The following is a 20911-nucleotide window of genomic DNA, read 5'->3' as shown; positions in this document are numbered from 1 at the left end:
ATATTGCTTCCAACACATTGGAAGACCAGTTATTATGTATATTTCAACAAGAAATAATCATGTGTGAACTGGGAATACTCACAGCATCATTGTTTTTCAGAAGAATGATGATGCCAGGATCATCTATGTTCATTATTTTGCACAATAGGCTTGAATAACCTGTTATTTTAGTCAAACACTGCCCTATATCTTCTTTGTCACTGAGCACAATAACATTTTAAGCTTAAGCACAACCATGAAAAAAGTTACACAAATAGGGCAGGTTTTGCAATATTACCAATGACTGAGTTAGGAAGGATGTAACTCAAATTACCTTAAAAAAATACCTGTCACCTATAAAGCTTGCGAGAGGAGTGTAAGCCTTTGTTATGTACTCACCTGGTAAAACAAATCTCTTATCTCTTTTTCACTACCCCTGCAGTGGGCAGTCTATTTTTCTTCACTGTTCTTCCTTGAGATTATAAAAGCCCATGGGGCTAAATACATATCAGACCTGTGAGGTCAGCTTACTATTTTAGTACATTTAAATATGTTCCCTAACCTGAAAAGGCAGCTTAAGCAAACTACTTCCTACAAACCACGCTCATACATTGCACCCGTCTATAGTCAATTATTACCTTTTTTAATTATTACCTGATGTTCTACCTTTGTGGTGAGCTGGAAAGAGCAAAAGGCATTGTACTATTGGCAGATAGCTCATGATATATAGGAAATTATCACCACAGTAAGAAACATTTTACAACATGGTCAGAATTGAATAAATGGCATTTACATTTTGCTATCAACATTGTAGAAAGCATTGTTTCCATCTTCAATCTACATCTTAAGTGTGTGTTTTCGAAGCCAGCCAATACAGGTTTGGCATCTATCCCAGATGAAAAATACTAGAATGAAATCTCTCACATACACAGATTATGCAATAATGCATCAATATCTAAGCTTGCAGTTTACCTTCAGACCATCAAGCACTACATCAAGCCTGGACTTGAACATTCTTAGTCTCTGTCCACATGACCTGGACAGCTGTCCGATGCATTGACATCTCTGAATCATTGTTGAGATTGTTGTGGAAAGGCTCAAACCAGTGTCAACAAAAATATTCTATTTGTATCATATTTCCCTATTTCTTGGCCTGGCCTGCTGCCCTGTCATACAAATAAAGCGTCAGGCTTAGAACAAGACAAAGGAGTCTATTTGAAAGATTTAATTCATTTCAGCGTCAAACTGATAAAACAATATTAATATATATTATTTATTTATTTTACTTTACATACATACATACACCATACGACATGTTAATAGTCATTCTGTGAACATTTATAGTCAACTTTTTAATGGCTAGTCATATTTACGGTAACTCCGCTAATGCCGCGCCTATTTCTCGCCAATTGACTGCCTTGTTAACGCGAGTTACTGACTGGCCATAAGCCACGCCCTTCCCTTTCCTATGCAGAAGCAGTAGCAGCAATCTGGAGCAAGCCTGACAGTCAGACGGAGGTGATCTACATTCCTGAATTGTCGTTCCAGGACGGGTTACAATCGCGTCCTTAGATGTGGTGTACATTGACTTTGTAAACCGGGTGTTTTCAACTGGATTATTTTTGTGTTTGAAGCTGGTAGATGTTTTTGTTGTTTTTTTTGTTGTTGTTTTTTTTTTACAATTTAAAAGAAACTTCGACTTTTAGATCGAAATCAAAGTAAATGAGGTATGTATAATGTCAGAATCTTAATTGTCGGTTACTGTTTTTTGTGGTTGAGATGTAGGGACAACTTTACTCCAAAACATTTATCACTGGCACCCTGTGATATAGCCTATTGTAGACTACCTGCCTATATTCAGACGAATGCAAGCGTAAGGTTTTGTATAGTTTAGTAACGCATCTATAGTTACCTTTAAACATTAAAAGTCTAGAAAGTCTATCATTACAATATTTTGCTCATACAGACACGTATTGTACTGTTGATTTCGTTAGTGCTAAGGTACAAAGTGGAAGAGAAAATAATAGAAACGTAACGTTAGTCAATATAATGACTGAAACGACTAAACGTAAAGCATTTATCAGATCATTTGATTCAGTTAAATATGTGGATTGTCCTATAGCCTACTTCGGATTGTCTTAAAGAGAAAAATGTTCTCGTTCTTTGTTGCTTTTTAGTCACTTTTCTATATACGCCTACTCTCACGAAAAATTGCAAAACATTTTCCTTCTATTTTTAGAAACCGAGGTTGCAGGATTTTTTTTCTTTTTCAGATGATATCACGTCTGCGTGTGTTCTCATTTGAACTGTAGAAACACTCATTCATGTTATGGTCATTCCATAATGCTTTTATGTGCTTATTGACAACAATGGGAATGTAAAAAGGCTTTAGGTCTCAGTTGTAGTATAGGTGTTAATGCTGCAAAAGCGTTGTTTCCTAGTGGTAAATTATGCAGTTTTTAGTGTGCTCCCGTTTGTTTTGTGTGAAGGTACTGTGTATGTGCAAGAATTTGAATGGACTTTTTAACAAATGGTGCATTAGATTATATTCGTCATTTTACTAGTCTAAGAACATTTATTGATATAATTAATTTGACCCAGTAACACTGAGGTTCATATTTCAGTTATTTAAAAGCAGAGCCGACCACGTTCCTCAAATATTTGTTTCAGTCACACACTTAGATAGCTGAGTCTCTGGCAGATAGGAGCTATTATAATAAGGAAGAACAAAAAAAAAACACCACTTGTGTCAACAGTCTTTTCTGACCTCAAAAATGTCAAGGTCTAGGGAACATGAACATGAAGGTAGTACAACAGGGACTTGATATTGTTAGATTTACATGTTGACTTTAATTGTAAAATCACATTGACATGCAGCTATATGATTGACTATGTCCTTGCAGCTGTGCCTACTTATTATTTCCTGTGTAAACCAAAGAAAATATTTGAGTGGAACGTGGTGTGCTTTTCCCTTCAGATTATGGGTCAGGAGTATGGACGTATCCAAGTTTCATTACTTCCGCAGCGCTGTTTCCGACCTGGGTCAAAAATGTTAGGAATTTTAACTCTTTCTACAGTAGTGTGTAGTGATGATTATACACCACCACGTTTGTCTAAAAGGGGTCATAATATGGTGAAAATGTATTGAACAATACTATTGTAGGCAATGAAAACAGTTTTACATTACAAGGCATTTAGCAGACGCTCTTATCCAGAGCGACGTAAAAAAACGAAGTGCAGATCAAACACAAGTACAAGTGTGAAGAGGACCTGAGAGGACAGTACGATTCTGAGTCCTATTGTGACCATACAGATACATTTACATTTTAGTCATTTGGCAGACGCTTTTAATCCAAAGCGATTTACAAGTGCATAGGTTCTACCATAAGTCAGAGCATCACATCCAGAAACTAGCAAAATACACAGGAAATGCTGTTCTAAACATAGTTGTCATCAGAAGTTTTTTTTTTTTTTTTTTTTTTTGGGGGGGGGGGTTAGACAAGGATAGGGATATCAGAAAGGAGGGGCAGGGGAAATCAGGAGGGAGGACTAAGGTAGAGTTTGAAAAGGTGGGTTTTGAGTCTGCGTCGAAATAGGGGGAGGGATTCTGCTGTTCTGACAGTGGTAGGCAGGTCATTCCACCACTGAGGAACCAGAACGGAAAACAGGCGTGAACGTGCAGCTCGACCGCCAGGTGCACGTAAAAGGGTACCGTAAGGCGACCAGAGCTGGCAGACCGGAGTGGTCTAGCTGGGGAGTAGGGAGTGATCAGGGATTGTATGTAAGGTGGGGCAGTCCCCTTAGCAGCCTGAAATGCCAACACTAGGGCCTTGAAACGGATGCGTGCGGCAATGGGAAGCCAGTGGAGGCCAATGAGAAGCGGGGTGACATGAGCCGACCTGGGCTGATTGGTGATCAGGCGGGCTGCAGCATTCTGGACCAGCTGGAGGGGCTTGATGGCACACGCTGGGAGACCGGCTAGGAGGGAGTTGCAGTAATCCAGGCGGGAAATGACGAGTGCCTGGACTAGGAGCTGGGTGGCTTTCTCAGTCAGGAGATGACGGATACGGCGTATATTATACAGAAAGAACCTGCAGGTTCTGGCAGTGGAGGATACTTGTGGAGCCAGGGTGAGGCAGTTATCAAGAGTCACCCCAAGATTCTTTGCCGTACGGGAGGAGGAAACTACAAAGTCCTCAACAGTCAATGAGAGGTCGATTGACGGAGAGGACTTAGCAGGGATGTAGAGAAGCTCAGTTTTGGCAAGGTTGAGCTTCAGGTGATGGGAAGTCATCCACGCAGAGATATCAGCCAAGCAGGCAGAGATCCGTGTGGTGATTTGGGTGTCGGGGGGGAAGGAAATGAAGAGTTGGGTGTCATCAGCGTAGGAGTGATAAGAAAAGCCGTGGGAAGAGATAACAGAACCAAGAGACATGGTGTATAGCGAGAAGAGGAGAGGCCCAAGAACCGAGCCCTGCGGGACTCCAGTTCATAGGGGTTGAGGGTCGGAGACTGCGCCCCTCCAAGTCACCTGGTAGGAGCGACCAGAGAGGTAGGAGGAAAACCAAGCGAGTGCAGAACCTGTGACACCCATCCCAGACAGCGATGAGAGCAGAATCTCATGGTTGACTGTATCGAAGGCGGCTGACAGGTCGAGGAAGATGAGGACAGAGGAGAGGGATTTTGCTTTAGCAGAGTGGAGAGATACAATCGGAACCCTTGAAGAATACATCAACTTCCAAACTAGCATACCACAGTTGGCAGCTAGAATACCCTGAGTACAACAATACAATAGCTAATACAAAACACAACAATATCTATGTAACTATATAAGTGCCATTATAGTCTATGGCATATATAAGGCTAATCATGGTGGTGAGTTAGGGAGGGAAAGGTGTAGCCTGAAGAGATGAGTCTTCAGTCTGTGCTTGAAAGAGGTCAGAGACTCTGCCGTTCTGACATCCACAGGGAGTTCATTCCACCACCCTGGGGCCAGGACAGACAGCAGTCGTGAGCGAGAAGTGCAGGTGTGGCGAGGGGGAGGCGCTAGACGGCATGAAGTGGCGGAACGGAGGGGTCTTGGTGGTGTATAGGTCTTGATAAGTGATTGAATATATACAGGGGCTGATCCCTTAACTGCCTGGTACACAAGCACCAAAGTTTTAAATTTGATGCGAGCCATAACAGGCAGCCAGTTGAGGTTGCTGAGCAGGGGGGTGACATGTGAATGTCTGGGAACACTGAATACCAGACGGGCTGCAGTTGACCACTCCAAGGTTTCTTCACTGTGGTATCCCCTAGTGAGATGGAAAAATCGGAGAAGGGAGAGGTTAGAGCCGGGATTAAGATTACCTCCGTTTTACCTGGGTTGAGATTTAGATGGTGGTTGCCCATCCAACTCTGGATGTCTCTCAGGCAGGCGGAGATACGGGTAGAGACCTGTGTGTCCCATGGAGGAAGGAGAGAAAGAGTTGGGTGTAATCGGCATAAGAATGATATGAGATGCCATGAGCAGAGATAACAGGGCCAAGGGATCTTATGTAAATGGAGAAGAGGAGGGGTCCGAGGACTGAGCCCTGGGGGACTGCTGTAACAAGGGGGCGAGGGGTTGACACTCTTCCAGCCCAGGTCACCTGGGGGGACCGTCCAGAGAGATAAGATGTAATCCAGTCTAAGGCTGTGCCACAGATCCCTGTAGATGCCAGGGAGGATAGGAGGATGGAATGGTTGACCGTGTCGAAGGCTGCAGAGAGGTCAAGGAGGATCAGGACAGAGGAGAGGGAGGCTGCTCGTGCAGCCTGAAGTGACTCATTGACAGAGAGCAGTGCAGTCTCCGTTGAGTGGCCAGGTCTGAAGCCGAACTGGTGGGGGTCCAGCAGGTTATTCTGTGAGAGGAAGGAAGAGAGTTGGTTGGAGGGAATTGGTCTGAGAGCCATTGCATGTTGTAAAGATTCAAATCATTTATACATCTGCTAAATGTTTATTTTTAATATATTTCAGTTTGCTATGAGTGGCAGTAAAACATGATGTATAGTGCACCTGGGGTATGTTCAGACAATATGTGAATAACCTCAAACTTGTCTACTGCCAAATCAGGTTGGTGAGCTGGAAACTTGAGAATATGGGCAGGCAAGAATGTTGTGTGAAGTGTTGAATAACATGCCGTAACACCACATGTAGACTGGAATCCATACAGCAGAAAAAAAATGGAAGGATCCAGACATGAAAACAGAAAATAAAACAGAATAATACATTTTTTATTACAATACAAGTAGACATTGTGCCTGAAGCACTGCAAATGGCCATGTATATATACATATTGGCCCTATTATGTGGCCACAAAATTGCAATGATAAAATGGTGAGAATTGACAGAAACCATAAAGCCAGTATTGTTTTTTTCTATTTGGTTGAGAAAGTGAATGTGTGAGTGGTACTACTTTCAAAATTAAAGCTTTGGTTTGTACTTCTCTTCACAGATCAAATGTGGGGACACAAGAGAGTGATAGGACTTTTGCTGATCAGTCTTCTCAACAATCTAGCCATTCTGACAACCATTCCTAAGAAAAGCATTTGTAAAATAAGTAGTGACCTGCGCTTGGCGGACTGTAGAGGACAGCATTTAGCTGAAGTCCCTGTGGAGGACCTTCCTTCCTCTTTAGAGGATATTGACCTATCCGAAAATGCATTGCAGGTTATTCACCATGGTGATTTCTCCCACCTTTACCGCTTGCGTGTCCTCAAGCTGCAGTATAACAACATCTCCCTGATTGAAGATGATGCCTTTCGCTTCAACCCCCTCTTGGAATACCTTGATGTCTTCAACAACTCCCTAAGAGCTATCCCTGCCGAAGCCCTCAAGCTCCTTTCTAGGCTGAGAGTCCTTAAAATGTCCAACAATTTATACACTGTGGCCACTCTGGATGAGGTTTTTTCTAGTTTCACACATCTCAAGGAATTGTCATTCGGAGGTCCTTTCATCCCAAGTCTGAAGAAAGGGGATTTTCAGGCCTTGCAGGAGATCGCTTTGGAAAAACTTGCTATTAAAACTGCATCCAGTCTACAGAACTATGAGCAAGGGTGTTTGAAAGTAATCCAGACCAAAAACTTGTGGTTTGATGTGGCCTTGGACCAAAGGCCAGACATTCTGCCAGTGATGCTAGGCGATCTAGCTAACAAGACATTTGCTGTACTTCGCTTCCGTAACCTTTTTGAATTCAAGTACTACACTGGTGAGATTGACATTTTCCAAGGTTTAGCACATATTAAAACCCACCATATAATTTTCTACCGTGGCAAATTCAATGAAAATCTTCTGAGAATGGCCCTAATAAACATTCAGGTCTCTTCCATCAAAGGCCTAGGACTTCTGTTCATTGATTTTGCCCGGTCACCCACCTTTGTGGACAGTGGCATGAATTCCAGTGTGACAAACCTGACTTTGGATGATCTAGTCTTGAGGTTAGTCTCTTCTTTCCTTCAATTTCCCATATTTTTACAGGTACTGGAAATATTGTAAATATCCACAGTTGTTCAGAGGAAATACAAAATATTTTGTGAGGCAGAGCAAATAAAACCAATAATTACATGTGCTTTAAGTAGCTGAGTATAGTTGATGATTTTGATGTCATGTAATGCAATGTTTAGGTCCAAGTAAGCTACTCAATGACACTGAGCTGCTTTGAGCTCTGCTGAGTTTTGAATGAATGACCAGACTGAGTAACCAGAAGGTTGTCAGCCCTATATTTTCACCCCAAATATATATATGTTTCCTAGTCAACAACAACAAACCAACATTGTTACTATAAACATTTGAACTTGTATAGTATTTATTAATTTGAGGTTAGATGAACCTTGAAATATGAACAGTATTACAGGCCTTCTCTTCCCTGATGGGGAGTATAGTACACCAGTCTTTAACGGTGTATTCTTATTTCATTAAATTGGGTTATTTCTGTGACTCCTCAGGGACATCAGCAATCCAGACATCTTGCGGTTTGATTGGCGCTTTACTTGGTTCAGTAAGGTCCGTCAACTGTCCATTCAGAATGTCAACTTCAACTTTGTACCCTGCGATGCTTGGAATGAAATGGGAATGATTGAGATGTTGGATGTCTCTAACAACCGACTGAAAGACAACTATCTGTACAACAGGAGGTGCCAGTATAGTGGGACTATGAGGGCTCTCCACTCCTTCAACCTCAGCACCAACCAACTGAGCAGCCTGAGTGACATAGGGTCTTTAACAAGAGAGTTTAGGCAGCTGAAAGTGTTGGACCTCAGCTACAACCAGCTAGGTTCCAAGGAGGGTGCGTGCACTTGGGAGTCGAATATAACCAAGATGATCCTTCACCACAACAACTTTGTCAGCAGCACTCTCAGTTGTCTGCCTACCACCATACAGTACCTAGACCTTTCCTTCTGCAACCTGGACCAGGTGGACATGGACTACTTCAGACAAGCTACAAACATTAAAGAACTCCTCCTTAGTGGTAACAAGATTAAATTCATCCCTTCTGGGTGGAGTAATCCAGCCTTGCTATCCCTGGCCCTAGATGGGAACTCCTTTGGACTTATCAGCATGAGCTCCTTCAAGAACATGCCAAGATTATCGAGTTTGACAGCGGGAAACAACCCTTACCACTGCACCTGTGAGCTCCATGCCTTCATCCAGGAGACTACAACCAAGGGGAAGGTCAACATCACAGACTGGCCTGACAACTACAGGTGTTACCACCCTGAGGTGTTGCTCAACACAGTAGTGGCGAAGTTCTTCCCTGGTCGCATAGCCTGTGACATCAGACTTGTTATTGTCATCTCTGTGGTGACAACCACTGTTGTGGTGTTGGCTGTAATGGGGCTGTGCTATGTTTTTAATGTTCCGTGGTACGCTAAAGCCACATATCAGATCATCAGAGCCAAATACAGGGCCCACAAGGAAGGGGAGGGAGTGCTGCAAACCTATGCCTACCATGCCTTCATTTCTTACAGCCACTCAGATGCTGATTGGGTGAGAGATAAGTTAATGCCTTGCTTGGAGAACAGTAAGCCCCCCTACAATATTTGCATCCATGAAAGAGACTTTATGCCGGGCAAGTGGATCATTGACAACATTATTGAAAACATGGAGAACAGTCGGAAGGTAGGGGCTTCAGTATCTGCGTTTGACTGTAAAATAATTTATGACACTCTGATTCCACTTGTTTTTACATGTAAAACTTCCTATACTGTGTATAAAATACTACACTGAAATGAAATCTGTTAAAATCTCTCAAAAAGTAGTTGGGAACTGGTGCACACAAAAAACCTTTTCTCCGCATCAGAATTTATTTTCAGGCAAACAGTACATCAGTTTGATTCATAGTGCAGTAGTTGTCAATGAAAAACGATTGTATCCTTCAGGAAGTACAAGCCGAAATAAGCAGCCATATTGCACATTGGATATAGGCATTCCTTTTTGATAAAATAAAAAATTGAGTGCAAGGCTATGTTAGTGTCCAGTATAAATGTTTGACATTTGATTTATTTCTTCCTTACCCAGGTCATGTTTATACTGTCACAGAATTTTGTTAACAGTGAATGGTGCAACTACGAGCTCTATTTTGCCAATCAGCGAGCCATTGGAAAGACATTCAATGATGTCATACTGGTGGTCAAGGAGCCCATTGAACCCAGTTCTTTGCCAAACAAGTACTGCAAGCTAAAGAAGATGTTGAGCACCAAGACATACCTGGAGTGGCCTCATGAAGCCAAACAGCAGGCCTTCTTCTGGGCCCAGCTGAAAAGCCTGCTGGGGAAACCCAATATCACCAGAGATCGAGCCTCCAGCACGCAGAGTCCACACACAGAGGTTGTGACTGTGGTGGAACTCTTGGAAAATGGGATTTCTGCAGAGATTATTCCACATGCAGATAGAGGAGGAGAGGCCCTTCCGGAAGTCTTTTAAAGATGATTTCCTCTCAGTCTGTCAGGAAGGCAGACTCATCCCTGTCGAAATGGTATGAAGAAAATAGTTATCTTTCACTATCAGGACATTTTTCTTCTGTGGTCATCTAATCCTGAAACTTTTGACTAAAGACCCAAGGTATACAACTTGTTTTCGGTCAGACGAGGGAACTTAAGTGTGACATGTATGTCTTTACTGTATGTATGACTGTGAGTTTGGCAATTACTACATTTGTGATGCCATTTGTGATGCCACTCAGGATTCAGTGAAAGGAATTCTGTGTGTTGGAAATCTGTGCAAGATTTATTTATTTTATTTACTCCTAAATTTACAATCAAAAAGTCTCCTCTGTTATTTGCAACTCCTACAGGGTTATGGGGTAGCTACTGTAGCTTAGTAGTGACAGAAAGAACCTATGCTAGCTGCTGCTAGCACAGCACCAGTGGGTTTCAGTCTTCAGTAATATTCTGTACGCAGAGTCACATATTCAAGCCAATCAGGAAGGATGCTCTAGCAGCAGATTATCATAGTAATGACTGCGCATGAATGTTTTATAATATTTTACAGATGACAATTCTGTGTCTTATGTCTTTAAAAGCAACCCAGTGTAGTTATGCCCTTCCTTGAAGTGGAAAGATGTGTCTATTTCTACAGGGAATGAGTACGCAGGTCAGTGACTCAGCCACTGTTTTTCTTTTCCTGTCTGACGTCATAGACTGGGACCTCAGTCAGCTCCCAAACTAGACATTCCAAAAAGTGTGCTCCATTGTTCTTTCACCTCATGCCTTGTGCAGGTCTGCACCAAAAACATTGCTCTGAGCGCCAAAAAAGAGTCACTTTATTACGTTTTTTGGCTGTATTAATCAGTTACTTTCTGAAGTTCTTCTTAGGAGATCTCATTAGCAGTCTTAAAATAATTATTGTAAGATATTTACTGTTTACATTTTCTAAGTTAAGAAAATAACAGCACTCTACCATAATACTTAGGTAGAGTGGGTTATGTGCACTTATTGGTGCTGGTCAAGAGGGATTGTGGTATTACAGTATTTTATGAAAAAACTACTACAAACAGATTTGTAATACTTTTCATATCACTTTTAGCTGTCTGCCATTTTGGTTCTTGCCTTTTACTTATTTCTTCATCTCCTTCACAAATCTGTCTGTTTGAAATTGATTGCTAATTATAATTCTTCTTAATAAGCTCAATATTTTGTACTTGGTATACAAATGGCTTATTTGATGTATGATTTTGTTTGAAATATGTGTATTACATATCTGTATGCAATTGATGTTTCATTAGTAATATTGCCTCATTATGCATTTTTAATGTGGTTCTATGTACAGGTATATTGTCCTGTAAATGCAAAGCCTTCCTCCGCCTTCACAACACAGATTTTATGCACTTAATTCCAGTGCATGAGAGTCTATTAGTGCCAAATAAACTTTATGGATGGTAGTTACTCAACTAGTGCATATTAATACATTAATTATATTTATCTTCTAACATTTATGGTAAAAACCCAAATTAGCCATGCAGAAGGACATGATCTATTTAAATATATACATTATTTAAATGGATATAGCCCACTGCCACTGTTACTGGCAGTAACATCCACAAGCTATTCACTAGATGGCGCACTGTACAAAGCACTGAATATTGACATGGAACCTGCAGATGGGGCCATTTTACAGCATCTTAATTTAGCTATATAAAAAGCTAGTATTTTTAAAAGTATTTTTGCATTACCTCACTGTTGACTGCACAAATTGGTGTACTAGTAGCACACATATTTGTATACACTGATCACTGTTATGAAGTTAAATAAACTGACTTTTTACACTGTGGTTTGTTGCAATAGTTATTGTGATATTATTGTTATAATACATTCTTTACACTGATGTGCCTTTTAGTATTAATGCACACCATTCATGCAAGGACAATACCTGTACCTGATCCAGGTATTCCCTAATGCTTACCACAATATGGGGAGGCAAATAAACTAATGCTCAGAAAAGGTATAGAAGGTGGTCATAAGTTATAGGAAGAAAACAGACCACAAAGCAATTGAAGCAGATGCATTGTTGCTACATTAAATGTAGTTTTGTTGTGGGTGTATATGATGGATGTTGCTGGGGGGATCACAGGAGGAATAAGCTCTAAACACATGTGTCATACTCCAGTCCCTCAACTCAAGAAAGGCAAACATGATATAATGACACTCAATACATGAAAACAGCTAGCCCTAAGTGTAGTGAAACTAGAAGCTTTAATTAATGAATTAATGTAGACAATATTTATGGTGTACTGCCGCACTACTGAACTCCAGGTCCTGTAGGCTGTAGTGCATGCAGGTATTTGCCACAACCATGGACTGCACCGCCAGATTTCAGTCATTATTTAACATCCTTGGTCCAGGAAGAAATCAGCTGGTGTAGTACATGGTTAGAGCAAATACCTGCATGCACTGCAGCCTGCAGGACCAGGAGTTCAGTAGTCCTGATGTACGGAAACAATGGGAGGTTTAGTTTCCGTAACAAAAGAGAACGCTTGGCATTCATTTTCTAGGTCAATCAGACTGACCTCCAAGAGCTTGGGATCACCCAGGCAACGCGGACAGGTGCAGCTTTGCTCAATAGTAACAGGGCCCTGATGACTGATTACCAGCAGGCCACATTTGTCCTGTCCATGTCTGCCAGCTGGGGTATTGAGAAAGCAGGATATTCACTGATACAGGAACAGTGTAATGTAAATATTATAGATGCAGTACACTCTGTCCCTATTTTGGAGACATTTTTCCAAGTCATTTAATTTTTTTTGCTGTGCAAACATACCTTAATTCCTGACATTTACAATGTTGTTTCAAATGGAGTGACTGTCCAGCATTCAGTAACTAAGTATTCAGTAACTAAGGGCTATACAGTAAATGTTATTCCCTTAACATTCTCTAATATGGTACATGCATTTTCAGCATTATCATGACAAGAGGCAAACTTACTTATCCAAACAGTCAAAAAAGGCTTATGGTTCACATTCATTAGACATACCTATATCCCTGCTTACACAGAAAAACAAACTATCTTGTCCTATTTTTAAAAACAAGTTTGTTTCACGTTTTTCAAAATTCAGCAGACCAAATATTTTGTGTGGTCACAATTACTGAAACAAAGAAACTGACTGAAACACCTACTGTATCAAATATGATGCATTTTTAAAAATGTGTTTGGCAATCATTACATTTAAAACTAAGACTATTTTCAAAGCATCCAAAAAAAGAGCTATTGTTGAAAATATATAATTTTTGTACTTCGATATAGCAGGCTTCATAGGGTTAAGCCAAATGCTTCAATTTAGTGAATAGTTTGCTGATGTTTCAGAAGGATGTTATTCTGCTGTTGCACCTCTGATTGTGCCAACTGGTCAACTGCAGGGTCTTCAGCCAGGACCAGCAATACTCAATCTCTTGCCTCTTTAACCACAGTACATCTCCTGGTGGCGAGGCAGATACAGGGACAGCATTGTCCTTGGAATAAGGGACTTAGGTGTTCTTTGTAATGTGTAATTGGAGCATACTTTTTGTGTTTCTTTACAGTAATTGCACAATATTTTTAAATGTGCATACAAGTAAATGGTAAATGGTTGGCATTTATATAGTGCCTTTATCCAAAGCACTGTATAATTGATGCTTCTCATTCACCCATTCATACACACACTCACACCCCGACGGCGATTGGCTGCCATGCAAGGCACCGACCAGCTCGTCAGGAGCATTTGGGGGTTAGGTGTCTTGCTCAGGGACACTTCGACACAGCCCGGGCGGGGGATCGAACTGGCAACCCTCCGACTGCCAGACGCCTGCTCTTACTGCCTGAGCCATGTCGTTGTTGGTGCCAGACAGGGTGGTTTGGTGCTATTTTAGACACACCACAGACACACCACAGTCTTAGTTTTAAATTTTAATGATTGCCAAACACATTTTTTTAAATGCATCATATTTGATACAGTAGGTGTTTTAGTCAGTTTCTTAGATTCAGTAATTGTGACCACAAAAAAATATTTTGTCTGCTGAAAAAAGAGTGTTTGTTTTTGTGTCAGGGATATAGGTATGCCGAATGAATGTGAACCATAAGCCTTAAAATAAATTATGGGTTACAGAATGTGTGTCATTTCATGGACATCTAGTTAAAATGTATTCCCCATTCTGATGTTTGATCTGAACAAAAACTGAACCTTGACCAGGTCTGCATGCTTTTGTGCATTGATAGATATATATTTGCATTAACAAGCTGGTGTACCTAATAAAGTATCCATTGAGTATATTTGACATAAAATAACAGAAAAGCCTCCACCACTACATATACAATATCAAATCTATCTGCATTTGTCCACTGTTTATTTTGGACACACTCAGCCTATTGGCCATATGCAATATAACCATGTCAGGAAGCATGTTTTTGACAATATAAACAACAGGGCTTCATGTCATTATTCACTATGGGAAATTCCCAGTCAACATTAATGTTTCAAAGCTATGTTACATAATGCATTTTTGTTATTTTGTAGGAGAGTACAGTTTGTGTCATGTTCTAGTGGTCAATTTTACTGTTGTGTATTGAGCCCTATTCAGGAGTGTCAGTGTAGGTGTTTCTGTGGGTGTCAGTAAAGGACCCTCTTGCAGGCACTGCCAGGGAGTTGCTTGGCAACAGGCATAGTGAGCAGGACTATTTATGACCATGTTAGGGTAATGAGAGAACAAGTTGAAAATTATGTCTAGAAACAATTCACTGGCTAGAGATGCATTGGTATGAACAAAGGTTTACCACTGATTATGATCATAAGCTCAATAAATAAAATAGCATATAATGTGAATGACAATGGGAAATTCTGTCAAGCCTAATGTATGGGGAAAATGAGGATGACCAAACACAGGTTATCCATGGGTTGAAGTATATTTTGTTGCAGCTTCATTTCTACTGAGTATTTAAGACAGCAGTAATGAAATTTCAATATGCCATTTTAAATTCCTGTGAGCCCTTTTGCTCCCTGTTGGTATACTCTGAGTGTGCCTTACCTCTCTAGTGGAAAAAACAGGAGGAAAGGGATTCATTGCTTCCCCAGCAACAGAAAACAACGTCTGATGCACTGTGGCAACAGTCGTGGAGTCCTGACTGGGCCTCATAGCAGCAGTTCTATAGCAAGGACATTGCTGCCAGTATCCTACATCATCATCATCCGTGGCAAAGAGAAGGCAATTTTCCTTCGGAAATATAACATTTTATCTCATTCTGTGCAAACTCGTTCTGTGGCCTAGGTGCAATACATGTGATACCATGGCATTAACAGAACCAATCAAGTCAGCCCAGCAGCAGATCTCAACTACTGTAATAAAATTCCAAAAGACAGGGCACGATAAAAGATGCAAATGGGAACGTCTGTACAAAGGATGAAGTGTACGAGTATTGCTCGAGCGACCATAAAAACGGCCACACCGATTATGAGGCAAATGCATTAAACTGCATCCTCCGCAGTTAAGGACAATCTATATTAAGTTAATATATTATGTTGAAATGACTCAAATTCAAACGAGCTTTACAACTTAAATGCGGTTACAAAAGATGAAACAGCAACGTAATTGTGTGATTTCTCATGAGACGTTGAATAAAAACATCTGCAGGCGTTACAGTAGGTAGTTGTAATTCCTTCCGTGCATCAGGGCCCCTGAGAGTAGGTGGACTACTTACTGCATGATGAAACAACGACGTTTTCCGCCTTTTAGAAGGGGGACAACTGAACTAGTAGCTGCATGCTGTTACACGAGAGTATGACGAGATCGGCTATGTTTTCATTGTTCAAATGCACTCCTTGTGAAAGCCGTTGGGGGCATTTTCATTAGGACATTACGCTGCCCAAAGAGACAATGTGAGTGGAAACCCCACGGAGCCTCAGAAGCATCACCCATAAGCTATTTTTATTGTGTTTACGCCTCAGCTATAGCTCAGTCTTATGCTCAAAAGACATTTGCCTCAGGAGGCAAGTTAATTAAAACAAAGGCAGAGACAGGCATGTGAATGTGACATTGGTTAAGTGAGGATCATTTCAACGGAAAGGCCATTTTCTTTCCTTTTTGTTTTGTTTTAGTGCATACTTTCCATTAGTCCATTTCTGTGTGCTATGAAGATGAAGGATACCCACACTTAAGGCCGAGGCAAATTGTAGCTGCATCACGCATCCAGATACTGTCGTCTGCCACTATATTTTAATATAAATTATGTTTAATCTTATTTTCAAATGGAACTATTTCCTATGGCATATGGTAGCCTACCGCTGCACAAGGAAAAACGAAAATCATACTTTATGATCTAAAAGGCGACAGATCATACCCCAAAGAAGAATGAGAATGCACATGTCTTGCGAAACACAATAAACACATCTGGAGGTAGGCCTGCATTGCTTTAGACCAGTGGTTCCCACGTTGTGGGTCCTGGAGCCCCCCTGTGTATGCTGTTTTTTCTTTCAACCATACTTGTAATCCCAGAATTTTAACTAGATGGTATTGTTAATTACTCTTTCATGTTTAGTAGGTTTATTTACCCTCTTAAGCCACATTGTGATACGAATAGCTTTGCATGCCACAAATAATACAATTTCCATGTTCATATTGTGCTTTTTGTGATATATTTCTTACAATTGCATTCAAATGGTTTAACTGATCAAATCAAAGACTGAGCCGAATCAATTGGCTCCTAATTAATGAAAATGTGAACACACATTTTCTTCTTTATGGGACTTTTTAAATTCTGGGATTGCAATAACTAAAACAGGCATAACCTAACATCCGAGCACTTAACCTACTTCATCTTACACTTGCCTTGCAACATTAAACGAAACGTTTAACGGAAGGTGCAGTAGTTTCATCCGTTGATGAAAGTCGTGCAAGTGCGATAGCAAGGTAAAATGTATCTAGCTACGTTGAACAATATAAAGACCAATCTCTTTCACATCCTAAATGGTCAGTCTACCCTGATATCACTCTGAGGCATGAATTGTGTTTTCGCGACGGTGAAATGTAGGTGGAACGGGAGGGAGGCGCCTCGTTGTGATGTTCTAGCGCAGGTGCGCAGCTCCCATATAATGAGCGAGGGAGGTTAGAAAGCGCTTCAGCACTTTCCGTTGCAGTAATCAGCACCTGTACCTGTGAGGTAAGTATCGACTGTATTGTTGCACTGTGCCTCGTTTAAATTTAATCTCCAGGATCTTTTGGTTGTACGTCGCTCTGGATAAGAGCGTCTGCCAAATGCCAATAATGTAATGTAATGTAATGTAATGTATGTCTTATAGAAAGGTAATATCACAATGACATCGCACATGAAACGCTTAAAATTGCATCTTGTTTCAAAATCGTTTCATGTTTATTGACATTGCTATATGTCTCTCTACTAGTCAGTCATATACTATCAGGGTCGCATGGGCTAACTTTATATAATAAGAAAGATATGTCATGATTTGCAAGTGCTATATGTGTATAGGCTATTGTGTTTCAGTAACTTGTGCATTTTAACAGGGTGAAATAAATACTTGCCATTATTTATTTACAAGTACAACTGTTTAGAAGATTGTGAGTGACTAATGTCAATTGATGGTAATTCAACCTGGCTGAATGTTTTGCCATGACCATGATTAAAGCCCTCCATAAAGAGAAGTTTATCTTTATAATGTAACTGGTTTATCAATTTAAGCTGAGCAATCAAAGGAAAAGCCTATTGATATTTTTCAGATATGTTTTTAATACCTAAAGCCTCTGGTCTGCTAATCCTCAGTTGATAGGCCATTAGTGGTGAATGTCTATTTGTTTTAAATTGGCAACTAGTCAAATAATTAACAATATTCACATTTTTGTGTGGCTAAAGGTTACAACTGCACAGTTGCTTGAATGATGATGCAACATGCATTGCTGCCTATGCTTACCATGTTGTGTCAGTAAAACGGCTTGTAGCTATATCCAATTGCTAAGAAAATGCCTATCTTGGCAAGCCTTATGTTGAAATTAGCTTGACTTAAACCTTAAACCTCAAACCTCCAAATTGTTCAGTTTTTAGTTTGACTGAATATAAAGTTATGCGTGTAAACGATTTGGCTGTAAACTGCTTTGGACATGGTCTCATATGTTCGCTGTAGAGATACAGGATAGGCGTATTTGAACCCCTCAACCCCACAAAAGAGTGATGTACATTATTGATGCGGACTGTCTCTCTGCAGATTGGAATTGGCAGCTTGCCTATGCCACACACATTCTTTTAAAAAAGTGATTCTTTGCTGAAACGCAATTAACTTTACAGCCTACCTTGAAAATGTTTGGATTATAGCTGCCTGCATGGATGTATGTTTAAGTGTTCATTCTCAAGATGCCCTGTTTGACTTTGCTAATAGTTTTTCATAATTCTGCCCAGGTAATCGATAAAATAAACAAAATGGTTTCCCAACTGGAGAATGCAATGGAGAGCCTCATAAGAGTGTTCCACAACTATTCATCTAAGGAGGGTGACAAGTACAAGTTGAGCAAGTTGGAGCTGAAAAGCCTCTTGCAGGGAGAACTCTGTGACTTCTTGGCGGTAAGTTGGGAAATCTGAAGTGAGGGCATGAGAGAAGGTATCTTAGTGGCAATCCATTACCATGGTGAATATAATGAAAACTTGATTTGTGCATTTGTGTGTTCTTTTTTCCTACCTGCATGTTTTCCCCATATTAAACATATTTCAAGAATGTGGAGTGATATTTATGGGTGTCTTCAATATCACAGGCCAGTAAAGACCCAATGGTGGTGGAAAAGATCATGACTGACCTGGATGAAAATCGGGATGGTGAAGTGGACTTTCAGGAGTTTGTGGTCTTGGTGGCAGCGCTGACCGTGGCTTGTAATGAGTTCTTTGTAGAAGGCATAAAACATCATTGAACCAGTATGTAGTCTCCCTTCCCTTCCTCCTTAATAAAAACCATTCTTTGAACTCAGCCCTTTTCTGTCGCTTACTAATTCAGTTTAATTATTCCTAACTGATGTTAAAGCAGACTGGTACACTAATTATAATTTCCTTGAGTAACCATTGTATGAGAATTCCATGATTACTGTAACAAAGGCCAAGTGCCCTATGTCAGCCTAAGCAGATTCAATGAACATTTGCATAAAATGTGACACTAATTTTACTCTCAAAACACCTGTCCATTTCTCTCCCAATTGTGTATCCTTGGTCACATTTGACACTTCATGGTGCACAGCATCATGAAGTAAGCTCTAAAGTGTACCAACAATCTGTTGACAGATGGCAGTATTATTACTCTGGGTACAAGTAAAGTACTGGAACTATCATCTTGTTCCATTTGGAATAAGACCCATTTAAGTCAAATGCAAAGGTGGTGAAAGGATGGGTTTCATATTAGTAATGTATTATTTCTTCTTGGAAATAATATGCACAACTGAGTGTTATGCATTTTGCTGAGGTTTCCATTTCCATTGACATTTAAAACATGGTATCACTTTTGTGACTGCCAGTCTCAGATTCTTCCAGCATTGATCTTAAGTGTATGTCTAAGGACTTTGAACAATCAAGTAATTCAGAAGTCGCAAGGAACAAAAGGTCTAAAGTTCAAACTGCATGTAATTTAATACAGGAGTCACTGGTCTGAGACAGTCTTGACAGTTACTTTATGTAACAAAATCATTTGTGTGCAACCAACCTTTGATGCCACCATTTACCTGAAGGGCTGCTCGATGGCTTGTTCAGTTATAGATTATGAAGGAATAAGACTCGCACTTGATAGAATTCTCTCAAACTAGTTTTAATCAAACAATGATAGATGTTTAAGCCATGCCAAGCCTTTGTCAGAACAACAAGGGTTTGTATGGCCAAAACGTTAACACTATTGATCCATTAATTAAGGCATTCCTTTTGGAGCTTGATATCAAGTGTGCAAAACGATCATAGTTTCTGCTATTTTTGACTGCCCCTTGTGCTAGAGCACTGGTGTGCGTACATCTCTTCAGACGTGTATTTCGGTTACAGAGCCGAGCTTTGGTGCATGGCAGTGCCAGTGCTGCCTGGCCAGTAGCTCCAGAGGGAGACGCACAATTGGCACCTGCGTCACCCAGGGTATGCAGGGTATGGGAGAGTTCAGTAGGAGAGGGATTGTCGCACTCAAGCACCCCCCACTGGCTGAAAAGGGTGCCCGTATCAAAGGCGCATATTGAAGGTCTTCACATCCCTCCGTGCAGGTTCAGGCAGGGCAGTTTGGCCATGGAACACAGACGGTTGGACATTCAAGGCCAAGAGGTTGGAGTTGGATGTTTACAACCCTGAGTTGAGCAAATTCATGAGAAAGAAAATATAAAAAAACACCCATTTATCCATCATAATAATCAAGCTAATTATAACGGTATATTCATAAATGTGCCAAACATTTTACACACTAGTCGCTAGAATTTAGAGAATGGTGTGATAAACAAAAAAGCAACACGTCTGTGGCCAAACACACTTCATTAATGAGAGGTGCCCATAGATCTTCAGAGTCAACCATTAAAAACATCATGGGAGTCATTGCTCTCAACAGTGAAAAGGACAGGGTTGGTTCCGCAACCAACTGGGGCGGCCTGTCGCGTAATGGTTAAGGTACATGACTGGGACCCGCAAGGTTGGTGGTTCGATCCCCGGTGTAGCCATAATAAGATCTGCACAGCCGTTGAGCCCTTGAGAAAGGTCCTTAACCCTGCATTGCTCCAGGGGAGGATTGTCTTCTGCTTAGTCTAGTCAATTGTACGTCGCTCTGGATAAGAGCGTCTGCCATTAATGTAATGCTAATGTAATGTGCCTTGATCCACAAGATAAACACTGCCATGACTATACCAACAACAACACACCAAACCTACAGTTTATAGTTTCCACCACATGGAATTTTGTAACAGGCATAATCAAATATATATTTATATGAGCTAAACTGTGT

The 20911-nt window shown here is 40.7% G+C and overlaps 1 protein-coding gene and 1 pseudogene across 1 annotated transcript; one reads left to right on the top strand and one right to left on the bottom strand.

Moving 5' to 3' along the window:
* Window positions 1–1486: 1486 nt before the first annotated feature.
* tlr18 (toll-like receptor 18) lies at window positions 1487–18928 on the top strand. Its single transcript, XM_061247200.1, has 6 exons — window positions 1487–1706; window positions 6458–7439; window positions 7947–9120; window positions 9520–9915; window positions 18370–18531; window positions 18720–18928. Exons 2-6 carry the CDS (start codon window positions 6463–6465, stop codon window positions 18870–18872), a joined length of 2862 nt encoding a protein of 953 aa, XP_061103184.1. The 5' UTR covers window positions 1487–1706; window positions 6458–6462; the 3' UTR covers window positions 18873–18928.
* LOC133122458 (uncharacterized) lies at window positions 3537–4627 on the bottom strand (annotated as a pseudogene).
* Window positions 18929–20911: the final 1983 nt, after the last annotated feature.

This window comes from Conger conger, chromosome 1, assembly GCF_963514075.1.
Source record: "Conger conger chromosome 1, fConCon1.1, whole genome shotgun sequence".
Taxonomy (NCBI): Eukaryota; Metazoa; Chordata; class Actinopteri; order Anguilliformes; family Congridae; genus Conger; species Conger conger.
Note: the sequence above shows the minus strand (reverse complement) of the source record. Positions and strands in the feature narration are given on the sequence as shown.